Genomic DNA, 14369 nt, shown 5'->3' with positions numbered 1-14369 from the left:
GAACAGTCGTCGGCTGTCGAGTAATCTGATCTGCGGTATGGTGCGTCGGCATTCACATACATGCGGCATTGAACATTCGAGCCTTATCGCTTGTGCTCACGTAAGCTCTCGAATAAACTTGACTATTCATGTCCTGTTAACAGAATAATCTCAAACAATCGCGAAGCATCTAAAACATTGCGGCGCGGTCTGCGCCGAGCGTTGCTAACAGTCTTTGCGGTTGAAACCCGAACACATAAAAATAATGCAATAAACACGCCTGGCAGTACTATAAAATCACTTAGACACATTCGCTAGTGACGCCCATGCCGTTATAAATGCAAGGTTCATCTCGACGTTATTCCTTACAGAACTTTATGACATAGTTTCGTGGTGAATGGGCCATCTCACGAATGTGAATCCCACAGGTAGGAAGGTATCTTCGTTTACGAGTCAGTAAGGACAATAGAACAGGCAGATTATCTCACAACGGATGGTTGTTTCAACGTTATGAGATCGCTGTACAGCACTATAAAGCCTATGCGTAAGAGCGAACAAGGCAATCAAGGGTAACATTCGGGTGGAGTCTCAGAACAAAACAGTGATAACGCTCTCAATGTCGCGCACAAAAAGTAATGAGCATCTTCAAAACACGCTTCTAAATAACACGCCAGCTTTTGTTAATATGGGTAGTTTTCTCGATCACAAGGTTAAAAATGAACACGTGACACGCTCCGGCCATAAGAAACAGGTGTTGAACATAATCGCGGTGCGCAACAGCTGAATAATTCGAAAGAATCAGTGCCGTATTAGAGTACAATGGAGACCAGCGCGCATGTCGCTAACTTGAACAATGCTTTCGCGTTTAAGCAAGCGTGTATGGCCGTGGCGACAGTGTCAGGTGTGTTCCGCCAAAGCAGCTGGGTTTACAAGAGTTCTATGACTACGTAAAGGTGAGAATTTGGTACTTTTATTCCGGTTTCACTTGCTGCTATGATTAATAGTCTTATGTTCAGGGAATACTAGCTCTAAGTAAATCATTTCGCGTGTGTTCACTATTCTTATGTTGTCTTATTAGCCATTCTTTATCAATTTCGCAGTCATAACGCAAGCATACTTTTCACAAACTTTATTACTTGAGGTATGAGAAAAGGACACATTGAGAGCCTAATTTTCCTGTGTCTAGCCACAATTCGGCTCGCAGCGAGTACAGTTGATGAAGATGCCTTTAAGAGAACAGTAAGTAGGTGCACGTTCCTTTCTAAAAGTTTAAAATGCTTGCATCTCTTATCTGAGAAAGCTTAAATATACTATAGTAGTACTCGCTGTTTGGCTAGTTGGTGCATGTCTGAATTCAATAGTCAATTTCGCGCCAAAATCACGACCATACTGAGATACGAAGAAACACATAGACAGCATGAATTCAACCTTAAATATGTCTGCTTCGGCTTGAGTAGTTCATGACCAACCACTAAACTTTTGCTGTTCGCCCTGGTGTCCGTCAACTGTAACCCTTGCAATTACTTTCTTATCACACTAACCTGTATCATTTCGTTATCACGGGGATGACCTCGAGTCGCACCTAAATTAAAGCAGTGATGACATTTTTAAGCAACCTTGGATTCAAGGAAATGTCCTGATGAATCAATTAGCTTCTTTAAGCGGCTCAGTCTTCTCTACTCTTGAAATCTGCGGTGCATTCGTTCTATTTACTGTAACAGTTCTGCATGGCGGCCTTCCTTTATTACGTTGTGTAATCATTTTATTATGCTAATACTAAATGCACTGTACCTATTTAATTGTGAAATTATTAGAAAATTACCTAAGGGCGTACGTCCATACTGCCATTACAGGCACAGTTAATAGCCAGCAAAGGATACCCTGTCGAAGAGTACGACATCATGACGAAAGACTGGTACGTCATCACTGTGCAAAGAATACCGGCTGGACGAGGAGGAATTTCTGGTGGAATTGGAAAACGAAAGCCAGTCGTATTTTTGATGAGCGGATTGGAAGGCTGCAGTGCGGACTATGTGGTGAACATGCCGCACCAGAGTCTCGGTGAGCATACTTGGGCGCACGATTTCATTACGTCGTTACCTTCCGCAACATTAGCTGTTGTAGCAACATATTATGACGTAGCATTTAACAAGAGGGCAAGCATAGTTGCAAGTAAGTACTCCGGGCTGCTGTAGCCTCCCTAACTGCCGGTGTAAAGCGTTAGTAGCGACACGGTTGTTGAGATGCATTTCTATTTAATATTGTTCCCCGGCGAGAACACTCACACAAAACGAAGCTTCCCAGCGGAAAGCATCGCAAGTTGTCGTTATCAATTCTGATAGTGCAGTCTACGGCTCCTGAAGCCATCCGTAAAAGGTTTAAAGACAACGTAAGACTTTCTAATCATCGGCATATGTTTTGAAATTTCACTGCAGTGCATGCGGACATTTATGACGACTGTTATAGTCGAAAGATGCGTTAATGAAAATAGTTCTGAGTGTATTGGCCGCACACTACAGTGCCTTCTTCGGAATACTTATTAGGACCAATAACCTTACATTCGTCAGGCTCAAACTAGGCACTTAAACCGTTTTAAGTGCGTAGCCTTTTAGGGGCCCGGCCTGTCGCCCATCCAGTGTCTCTTGTCGCACGGCCACGTAGTGGTCAATGCAGGCCTAAGGCAAGGCTACCAATGCTGAAAACCAGAGCAAAATAAACTAGCAAGGTTTAAAATAGATAATCTACAGAAATAACCAAGAATTAATCGCAATAATTTACCTAAAATCACGAAAAGCCACACGCCAAAATACAAATCCTGGCGTGACATCATGTCATGTACAGTGTGTAAGTATATCCTGATAAGTGTGTGTATGTTAGCCCTTAGTAGCATGTGTTCAGGACATCCTGTGGACTTGGACATTTCTGCAAGAATGTTTCATGTATATTGGGCTTAGTCATTTGTGTATGTTACTGTCCTTGTTGTATAGACACTGTATCCAAGTGTTCGTAGCGTCCTACGACGGAATAAACTTTTTCTAAACAATTTCGTGCCCAGTGATCAACATGAACAATTCACAAGGCTGTTGCAGCCAAGGTAGTTTAAAACCTGCTCGTTTGCAGCCAACGTTTCTAGACCTACTTCAGTTTGAAAACTCGGCTCTGGGAAGACCTGAACCTGAACCTGAAGTAAGTTTTGCTACAAGGAGATTTGCTTTCATGAGATTTGCTTTATGTAAACGAGTTCTTTTCTTCAATGTTGGTGAAATATTAAATGGTTGAGGTCTGTCTTGTTCACCAACAATTAGTGAAATGAAGCTGCGATGCTGGCACGATTTCTCTAAAACGTATGTTTGAAATGTGGAATTAAAGATGGCAAATGCTCAAGACAAGTATGTTTACAAGAAATTGTGGGTCTTGAGACTTAGTCTTGCGAAATATCCACCTGTTGAGTCCCTAAAAGTGCGCCAATGTACATTGGTGTTCTCACAGAGTCATCTTTATGAACACCATATATACTGCGGAGTAAAGGTCCGTCGAGTGCCAATAGATTTCAAAATTTTTTTCGTTTTTTCATTACGCTCCAAAGAGACGGATATCTCATAAGCTTGTATGGACAGAGCAATATATTATATCCTGCTGAAGTGAAAAATAATAGCGTGGTTTTTAAGGACAGAGAATTTTACTTAAGTAATGTATTTGTTCATATGCTGGTTTATTTACAAGTCTACGTTTTCAATGCCACGCGCGCATGTACGCACACGCTCAAACACATAATGTTGCAAAACATATTGTCATTAAATGTAACTTACCTCTTTCTGCATTGCATCCAGGTTTCATCCTAGCTGACAATGGCTTTGACGTATGGATTGGCAATGTGAGAGGCACCAAGTATTCGCGCCATGTCTTCCTAAAAAAGAAAAACAGAGAATTTTGGAACTTCTGGTAAGTAAGTATGCGAACATGTCGTGTTCTCATCCTTAATTTCACAATACCCTGATGTCATCGAACTACAAGATAAGATAAGTACGGATACAACATTCATACCAAGAGGTAGAAAGTCTGATCGCTTTTTTGTTTGATCGTTAAGACAAGTATTTCAGCCAGAGTCGCTTCGATAGAGATGCCTCGAGTGGGGCCTTTTCAGAACAATCCTCATCACCACCATGCTGGCCATGCCACACTCATATTAGGAGTCATGACACGCATGTGTAGCACGGCGAAAGTACTGTGAGTAACCACATTCACAACGTTGAAGCTTTAGCAGAATATACTATAGCCGGCCTAACCATAATAATCTGCCAGCATTTCCTCTTCACGGGTGCATCATCTTAATGCGTCTGTGGCGCAGGTATTCTTTGGAATAAAATTTACCTAAAGAGAGTGCAGAGAATTTTCGCTATACTTCCGACGCTTTCCATCGCGATCCTTGTTTTCGCTACTGTTATGTCATGTCCTGCACGAAATTTCTCGTTAGTTGTTGCTCCTCATTACTTAATTGTGCCAATACTTTACCTTGTTCTCAACTCTCCTTCAGCCTCGACGAAATGATTCAGTATGACCTACCAGCGCAAATAGACGGGATACTGTACTATACTGGGGAAGCAGCCCTGCATTTCGTTGGATGGTCTCAGGGAGGTGGAATAATGTTCGGTTTGCTTGCCGATAGGCCCGAATACAACAAAAAGGTAATGCTTGTTCTATTCTATAAAGTTTTATTGTGCACTTTTACACCTACCCATGACCACAAGTGCGCCATTAATGTTATCCACAGTTCGTGAGATCTCCTTACGATAAGGCAGCGTTCTTTCTCTTTCCAACGAGCTCCCGTTCTTATAATTGCAAGAACAGCTCACCATTGCACACATGACTGGCAATTCAGGCGTACAAGCATAATTAGCTTCACCAACTTATCTCGAGCACCATGTAGCTAGCTGCATCTGAATCTCATTTTCCCAAGGCAACCAGTACGTCTGACAGACTGTTAACAGCAGACACCAAACGTAGCATATAGTATGTAAACCTAATACCCTCATAAGCTGTAGGCCGGCCAATGACAAGAGGTTTTGAAGCGCAATTTTCTTAGATTATGCCCTTCATGGATAGGCAGACCATGTTTGCGAGAACTTTCTCTGTTCTGTCGACACATTCCTTATCCTATTATAGCTTAATTATTTATTGGCCAGTTGTTTCATACTAGTGGTGCTCTGGCCTATCAAGACGTGCGCGGGACTTCCGTCTGCTTTTAGCGGCGGAGCTCTTCTAGGGCTGGGCCGGACGACAGACGAGTGTCTGCGCTTGTCACGCTCTGGTTCCCAGATACAAGCATAGATGGCGTAACTGTCTCGGTCACGGATGAAGCGGTAATCACGAGAGAAGCACAGGAGAATCGCAGCTCCGCTGTTTGTGAAGATTTCGCACTGAATGGAAGTGGGACAATTTTTTTATAAGTCGCACAATTTCTTGGTGTTATATCATGAAATGGCATCCAGCAGAACTATTTTCGCGCGCTGCTGTGAAGTCACTCGCTAGACTAAAGCAACTTGCGAGGTTACAGGCTAACATTTGGGCCCATTTTCTAGTTGAGTGGTTTATCTATGTTGCTGGTTATTTCTACGACGAATTATAGATAAACAGTCTCCCGAAAAATACACAACAGCTACTTTCTATTAAACAAGGCCGCTACAGAGCAATACTGAAAGTACAAAACGTGCTTTGGAGGTTGCACACCGCCTGAACCCATTCGAACTGAGTTCCAACTCAAATATAGTTCTAGCTCAAATGAAATCAAAAAGTGTAATTGCCCGGCCACATAGCTGGTAGGCAGTGATTTTTTTAACTATAACGAAGGACAATTAACAGGCTAGGGTAGTAAAATTGTGGCGTAAGAAACTGGGGGGGGGGGGGGGGAGGATCGGTGTAATTTGCCGGTGCAGCGTAAGCACAGCTCTTTCAACGCGAACTATTCAATGATCTATAATGGACAAATATACCCAACGGTGAACTCTATTAGACTGCCTATAATGATATCACGCTTGGCTTCGTGTCGACTCATTCATAAATGTATCGGTCAAGAAACTTCAAGAACCTCTACGAAACTGATGTTTGAAGTTGCATATATCGTAGTGTATCGGCACGTTTTCAACCTGTACGAACGATTAATGCTGCGGCTCAGATTTGTCAGATAACAATAGAGTACTTTCTTAAAAATGAAGAACAATATGAGGGGACGGGCTGCAAAGCCATTAAAATGGCCCAATTCATTCAATAAAAATAAAGCGTAAAATCAGCAGTCTTTTGCCTACGAGCTTGCTTCTCATATGAGATTTCTTTTTTTTTTTTTTTTTTCCTGCACCCAACCTGAAAGGTCAAACTTCTCCACGCTTTGGCACCAGCAGTTTTCATGGGTCACATGACCGCGCCAGTCAGATGCTTGATTAACATGTCGAATCCTGTTCTGGTAAGTAAGCTCTTGTGCGACATATTATTATTGGCAGTATCAGGGCTATTTATTTAAAGAATTCACCCCTTAACCTCATTTTGACGCCTTCAATGTTCTTCGCAAATACCGAGTGACAGCACAATGTTGGTCCCTGAACCGCATTCACTCGGAAAGGCAGACATTACGTGCACGAGGAACGCATTACAGTTGGTTACAACCAAATAATAAATGTAAGCCCCACCCACAGCCGTCGCTGCCCACCCAGAGAGAATATGCATAAGTGGCCCATCCAATAGGGGTTAACTATTTACATGACGTCAAACACCTCTCGCGTAATTGGTGACGGTGACTTTCCAATATAGCCACATGTTGGTATCGCCAGTTCTCGGTCGAAAACTTGAACTTCCTGGCATAGTTTAGCGAAGATTCTGGCTTCACTGCTAACCTAAACGTAACATTTTAACAAGGAACGACGGATTTTAATTCATAATATGCGTAGTGTTTACATTAGTAGTGAAAAAGTACTAATGGTTAGAACGTAAACTACCTAGCACGATTCTCGCACAGATGAATGACAGGTGCGTCGTAGTTCTGGGGGCGGAGCTTGAGTTTATTCTTAGGCTGTAACCGACTATAGATAACTACAAATAGCAAAGTTCGTTGCTTCATTCGCGGTATAGTATATTGAAATAAGCATAGGCACCTCATTCGATGAACGCAAACATTGGTTCTCACAATGATGCCGTCGTGAATAGCGCATGTAAAAGCGTGTAGCATTTACGTATACAAACACCTTTACGATATACAAACACCTCATATATCGCCTTCGTTGTGGCGACGCAGAAAAATAAAAAACTACACTCAACGAGCCTGTTATCATGTAAGCCATGATTATCGTGTAAACTACGATAATCCGGAGCAAGCATCGCGTCATTCATATTCTAACACTAAGTTGTCTCCACGTGGTTTTCTAATGATTTGTTATAGGCAGTGCGAGAAATTGTGTGTCCTTTCCCTTACAGAAAATTGCAGACTTGTTCTTCAGAGGAACAGTGACGGGAAGAAACGAGCAACTTCTAAACAAAGTGAAATTATTGTCCTGCAGAAGTGTTCGACCAGATGGCCTGTGCAATGCGAGCTTCATCCTTATGAACGGAGGATATCCCATCGACATGAACACGGTATAATGTTCGAATCACCGACGAACAATCAACATCACATTTAAGCGGAGAAGATATAAGACAAAAACAGGATTCAATACCGGCAGGAAATAGGAGGCGGAGACCTGAAGTGAACAATGTTGTAATAGACATTCTATGAGCTGTAGCAGAGTGAAAGATTTAAAATACTGAGAATAGAAGTTGTGACGCTGTCGGCCGCCATCGCGTTTACGTGTTTCTTGTTTAGTCAAGCATTTTACTATAGTTATAGTCCGTGTGTTGATCGTGGTTGATAAATGTCACGGATTGATATCGAACATTTACATAAAAGCTTTCCAGGCAGTATCCGGTGAATTCTACGTATTTGTATACGTTGTGGATGTGAACCGCATGCCTGAAGAAATGACAGAAAAAAAAATCAAAGCGTAAATATTGGCCCGTGGTTGTTGTACTTAAGCAGCTTACCGAATATGTGTCAATTTATTACTGTACTAATTTATTTTCCGTTAAGACTATTTGGCAGTTACTTCTTAGCCAGCAAAAGAAAGAGGACAAAGGAGAAATAAACGCTTATTGTAAAAAATATCGAGAAATAGAGGTTCAAAAATTTTTTTTCATTACAAATCCACTTTAAACGGCCCCTGAACCATTCCGGGATCAATGACTAGAAAGTGGTTTCTTTCTCGCTTTCACTACCCTTCCTAGAGGGGCTACTGCCTCATCGCGAGTTCTTTCTTCATACAACACGTGGACAATGTCAACACAAAGCGCAGAGTCCAGCAGGATTTCGCGCTTTTCGGCTACGCGTTATCTCCGCTTGCGCAGTCGAAAACGCACAAAACGAAGTGAAATCAGTTCATAGCGCGCTATATAGTCGTGCCAGACACGGCAGAACGGGCTTGCAACTGCACGGCAAAGCAGGGTAGGAGACAATTCACAATCAGCATCTTTCGTATATGGACCAGTCGTGAGTTTATTCTTTCATGACGTCACGTGAACAGACTGCCGGCGTAAAGAATTGTGCCGAAAAGACGGGAAACGCCAGGAAAGAATAACGTGCTCGTTCTTCGTATTTTCAGAGGTTGTTTCGGGGCCCTTTAGGAAAAGGCGTCATCGCCGATTTTAACAAAAAAGGAAAGTCACAAGTGTTTATACAATCAAATCTTTGCGATAAAAACTACTTGTGGAGGACTTTCAAGTAATCGTTGCTGTCCTACGGCTCATCGAACGTGTGTGTCTGGATTCACTCGCGATGGTCAGCGCAAACACCGAAATATTCCATAAGTGTGACATGCGCGAGTAAACGAATGTTATTTACTGGCAGAATAACGATTTTCACAGTCCTTCTGATACGGCCGCGTTTGTCTGTAGTGAACAAGTTAAATAACCATTTGCAAAGATTGTAAGAGAACATGCTATAGCAAGTAATGCCAATTGTTTCCCTTCGCAAAAATATTCCTCCAGCAAAAGCTTTCCGTACTCAACAGCCCTAACCACAAAGCGAAAAAAGCTGTCACATAAGCATTGCGCATCATCCTACTTGCAAAGATAAGAAAGAACACGCCAAACGAATATGTTAGTTAGTTAGTTAGTTAGTTAGTTAGTTAGTTAGTTAGTTAGTTAGTTAGTTAGTTAGTTAGTTAGTTAGTTAGTTAGTTAGTTAGTTAGTTAGTTAGTTAGTTAGTTAGTTAGTTAGTTAGTTAGTTAGTTAGTTAGTTAGTTAGTTAGTTAGTTAGTTAAATGCTGCTGCTATATACCAGTACAAAGTTCTATATGATACAGAAATAAACACGTACAACGTATGCATATCACGTATATCCGTAGGCATTTATTTCTTGATTTGTTTCTTTAACCCTAGACTAGCAGTTAGCGCCAACACCTAGCATTAAACAGAGTGGCAGTTGGAAAACTTGCAGGCGTTATCTAGCCTGAGCACGAAACATAAAGCATCTTTGTGCGCGCGTAATGTGTGAAAGATGGGACGCAGCAGAATTTTCGAAAGCGTAAAATAGGTTGCGCAACTGCAACTCTTATTAAGTATTCCTAAATTTTCCACAGACGAGGCTACCTGTATACTTGGCGAACGACCCTGCAGGAACGTCAGTGCGCAACGTCCTTCACTTGGCTCAGGTAGGCTGTGTGCCTCTCGAGACACAGCAAAATTGAATTGTCTTTTTTCTGCACTTTTGCATGATACCAACTGAGCACGTAAATACTGCAGTGTTGAGGATTTTGTCTCAAGCAGAAGGGCGACAGTGTGTAAAAATCTGAATTCAACCCTCCGCCAGGTACCGCTATGAGCCCATCTGCTCACACGAACATCGATCTCATCAAATTAATTGTTATTAATTAATATGACAATTTATTGTCCTTATCTTAAATAGACTTATATTCCGATACCATATGTATCCTACATAACTCGTGAACCAGAACCACCGATTCCGCACCAGTTTAACTTTTTAAAACACATTTTTTGATTATTTGGAAAACCGGAAGTATGTTCTCGACCGGAAGTGCTTCGAAAATAAACAAGAGCGTCACTCGTTGCTCGTGCGGCTAAAAACAGCCCTTGCCAACCAAACATGACCAGTCTGCGGGTTAAAAGTACCATTGAGCCACGCAGTGTGTTATGGAACGCAAAATGATAGGAGCCGTATTCGGACATAGCAAGACAGCAGAGTGGACCAGAGAACGAACAGAGGAAGCCGATATGCTAGATTATATTAAAAGGTAAAAGACCTGACAGGTCATTACGTCACGGACAGATAACCGATAATCAGTTAAATCAACAGAACGGACACCTAAGTTTGGGAAACGCACCCGATGATGGAAGAATCATGAAATTAAGAAATTTGCAGGCACAAAATGCGAAATGGAATAAGCTCCCGCAGAACAGCATAAATCGAGATAAAATTGGAGAGGTCTTCTTTCTGCAGTGGGCATAAAATAGGCTGACAATGTTTATGATAATGCTGCGATTTCATGCTTCAATGCTATGCATATACGGGATGACTACATACACTACCAGCATATCGTTCGCTGAGACAACTGAGCATCCATTCTCCATCTTACTGTATTGTTTCCAATATGCGAAAACCACTTCTATTGTCGGCTCGAACATATGCGAGCATTGGTGCACAGAGCAATTACTGCCGTTATTCGTGAAGAGCCATTTTGCTGTTGCTAGCTCAGTTCCAGTAAAATGATGCGTTTACAAGAACCACGTGTAGTAAACAGGTATGCCCGCGCTCTTATATACCTTTCCAGGCGACTGCCGAAGATTAATGGTCTCTTGAAACTATCCGGTAAATTAGAGCTTTTATTTGGTGGTGCCGTGCGCTACATTTTAGAATGCTCGTCTGACTATCGTTCTCTCGTACAATATAGTGTGCCAATCTTTCTAGTGATCCTAAATCTCGCGTTTGTGATTGTTGGTTTTCTACGTAAGGTGAATAAAGCAAGCTAGATATAGCTAAACTAACTGTGGACCACACCTCTTACCTAGCTTACGTTGTTTTCTCCCATTTTCGATGGAGGCGAACAGAAGCGTAGCCAGAAATTTTTTTCGGGGGAGGGGGGGGGGGGAGGGGGGAGGGGGTTCAACCATCCCTTTTTTAAGTTCGTGCATGCGTTTCTATGTGTGCGTGTATATATACAGATGCAAAATCGAAAACTTTCGGGGGGGGGGGGGGGCTGTTTCAACCCCCCCAACCCCTTCCCTCTGGCTACGCCCCTGGAGGCGAAAATGTTTGAGGCACGTGTACTTAGATTTAGGTGCACGTTAAAGAACCCCAGGTGGTCGAAATTTCCTGAGCCCTCCACTACGGCGTTTCTCATCATCATATCGTGGTTTTGGGATGTTAAACCCCAGGTATTATATTGCTTTCTCCTTCTAATTCTCAGGTGACAATGGCGAATGAATTTCGAAAGTTTGACTGGGGGCCACTTAAGAACAAACGCATATACGGACAGGTACGTACATTTTTTCGACACTGTTTCGCATTCGAAAATGTCACTATCATGGCTTGGCTCGGTTCTGCTGTTCTTTATGGGAATGAGATTTCGTTGTAGAACTACCGCGGTAATTTGGTTTGTGTTGAAGATCACAGTAAGTCCGAGCAACCTAACAAGGTGCTTCGTAAGTTAACGAATGGCCACAATAAACATTCTCAGGACGAACTCAATTGAGATGAATCCAGAATTAAGACAAGGTAGAAATAGAGCGAAATCACGGTTGAACGTGGTAAGGAAACCATTTTTCTTATATCCAATCGTTGTCATTCTTTTTATCTTGCGTTCAACTGCTCAAACAGATAAAAATGAACGTGGCTATACGGTAGAAGTCGCCGACACCACTACCTTTATTTTGACGCCGCACTATATAGTACTCATACACTTCAATCCCTTTCAATGAGCACCCGTCGTTCTGTCAAGTCGTTAAGCGTTGCTCAAGAAACTACAACAGCGGAGTGTTATGCACGTGGGCATGAAAACCACTGATAGTTGTCGGTAGATAACAATTCGCTTTTCACCTAATTCTATAAGTCAAACCTATGTACTGTGAGGTATTGCTGTCTTAAAATGCAAAAGTAGTTGGTGTCACGAGATTGTTCCTGCCTCCTCCTATATAACTTATCGACCGAAAATGAAGTGATAAAAAAAGTCAGCCTGGGTCTGGAACAGGCAATAAACACCTTTCTTTTGGTTGGTTCGGAAGAAATTATTCAGAAATCATAGTCTGCAAACGTTCAGGAGATCTCAACCAACGCCTTGTGACAGTACAGTAGTATTTTGTCATGATTTGTTTATGAAGCAAAGAAAAAAAAACACTACACTATCAATGCGATATCCCCACATAATATTTATTGTATTGTGCCAGAACACTCAGTAATAACACACATGCTGTCATATATTGTCGAGGTATGTATACTATTAGCAAACGCAACGGATACATAACAAAAAAAATATTGTTGTGACCGAGGTGTTTTGGATGCCGTGGACCCATCCTATATGGAAGAGAGTCTAGCAATATCTTATGCACATCGCTACAGTATTCGAAATACAAAGAAACCTGCCTAAAGGAAGCTTGCTACCACTGCGCCTACAATACGAGGTCTAGTAGTCCGCTGTAGAGAAAATAAAATGCCGACGCGATCATTACCAATCGTTCTCTCATGTAAGCACGCCCTTCATTGCAGAAACGTCCACCGTTGTACGATATCAGAAAAGTCACGGCTCCAGTGGCCATCTACTGGGGCGACGGAGACCGTCTCACAACTCCACGTGACATAGAACGTCTGATTCAAAGCCTGCCCAATGTCGTACTTGTTTATAAAGTACCAGTGCCCGGCTTCACGCACCTGGATTTCGGCTGGAGTATCACGGCATGGCAACACCTTTACAAAACAATTGTGAAAATGATCAAACTATACCCGTAAATAAACGTCCCTGCATTTCCACTGTCTTTCCATGTTCTTTTATTTCTCTTTACTAAATCTGTAAACAATCTCTTGGCATATTATATTGCTCCTGGCGGACAGCTTTTTGTATAAGGTTTGCGAAACGACTGTAGGTCTGTGTGCAAGAATAGATCAGAGGAACCAAAGTTCTCCGAGACTTCTTTTTATGGGGCATCTACACTTAACGTAGGTACAGGAAACGGTCTGTAAAGAACCAAAGTTATTATACTGTATTGGTTGGACTAAATTATTCCTTTCTTATAACTTCCCCTATTAACCTGCACGTAACTAACAATCTCCCTTTCTCTCTTTCTTGCACTGTATTTTGCGGCGTTTTCATTCTTAACATCGTGTGTTAACTACTCCAACAGCAAACACTTTTGTAATACCCGCATGTTATTGTGCTTTCTGACCGCCTCCACTCTTTTAGAATTTGCACGCATGAGGGAAGCAATGCATTATGCACTAACTTTCCTAGCCTGTAGTTTCGCATCTACTATCAACAGAGTCGCTTATAACAGTCGCTGATAAAAGGCACCATAACGTCCGCTGCGCCGTACGAAGCACAAAAGTACCTTACATCGGTGAATACATTGTTTGTATTTGACTTTCCTTCGGTGAAAAATCTCACTCACTCAGCTGTGAGTGCAGCGTTCGAGTTGCTGTAATTTAAACTAGACTCACCCCCCACCCTCATCTCACAACCCCCTTTACCAGGCCGGAGAATTTGTATGCTGTTTTCTTTATATATGAAATCTCTGGTAGTGATCGTAAGCTTACTGCCCGCGAGATAGGAAGGTGATAAAAAAATTTTGAGGACGCTTGAGATTCGCCTTCAAGAGTAGAAAGCGATAGCGTAATCGGGCTCCGTGCGCATCGCCTTCTTAACTGCTAGCCTGGCTTCGGTTTTCTGTGGATGCCTGATCGATAAATTTTGCTCAGAGAACTCTAATGTATGTAATTTCGCCATGATAGGTTTATTAATAGAGGAGGAAATCTAGTTCAAAGTTTCATTTTTAAATTTCGCGCCGAAATGTCACCGCGTGACGTCACGGATTTCGAAGTGTATCGTATTTTGGCGCCATCGGCTCAACAAGATTACCCCAAACTTGGTATGTTAAGTCTATGGACCCCTCAGAGGACAATGCACTTCATTTTTATCGATTAGGAACTACGTAGTCTCTAGTAGGCGCCGTTAAAATGTGACGTCTTAGTGAAGTTATGATGACGTCATAATGAATCACAAATTTTGGTGATCTGTGAGGTCATGATAACGTCACACGACAACTTCATCAAATGACGATCCTTTGCATTACTTGTTGTTGATGCACA

At 42.1% G+C, this 14369-nt stretch overlaps 1 protein-coding gene across 1 annotated transcript; it reads left to right on the top strand.

Moving 5' to 3' along the window:
- Positions 1–887: 887 nt before the first annotated feature.
- LOC119396445 (gastric triacylglycerol lipase) lies at positions 888–13032 on the top strand. Its single transcript, XM_037663660.1, has 9 exons — positions 888–932; positions 1833–2040; positions 3810–3921; positions 4514–4664; positions 6344–6436; positions 7441–7599; positions 9637–9708; positions 11482–11550; positions 12777–13032. Exons 2-9 carry the CDS (start codon positions 1881–1883, stop codon positions 13014–13016), a joined length of 1056 nt encoding a protein of 351 aa, XP_037519588.1. The 5' UTR covers positions 888–932; positions 1833–1880; the 3' UTR covers positions 13017–13032.
- The last annotated feature ends 1337 nt before the right edge of the window (positions 13033–14369 follow it).

The sequence above is a fragment of the Rhipicephalus sanguineus genome, chromosome 6 (genome assembly GCF_013339695.2).
Source record: "Rhipicephalus sanguineus isolate Rsan-2018 chromosome 6, BIME_Rsan_1.4, whole genome shotgun sequence".
Taxonomy (NCBI): domain Eukaryota; kingdom Metazoa; phylum Arthropoda; class Arachnida; order Ixodida; family Ixodidae; genus Rhipicephalus; species Rhipicephalus sanguineus.
This window is presented reverse-complemented; position numbering and strand designations above follow the sequence as displayed.

Coding starts and splice junctions, on each gene's coding strand:
- LOC119396445 (XM_037663660.1), top strand. CDS start 1,881: ATGACGAAAGACTGGTACGTCATCACTGTGCAAAGAATACCGGCTGGA. Junction 2,041..3,809: donor CATGCCGCACCAGAGTCTCG/GTGAGCATACTT, acceptor CATTGCATCCAG/GTTTCATCCTAGCTGACAAT. Junction 6,437..7,440: donor ACATGTCGAATCCTGTTCTG/GTAAGTAAGCTC, acceptor TTTCCCTTACAG/AAAATTGCAGACTTGTTCTT.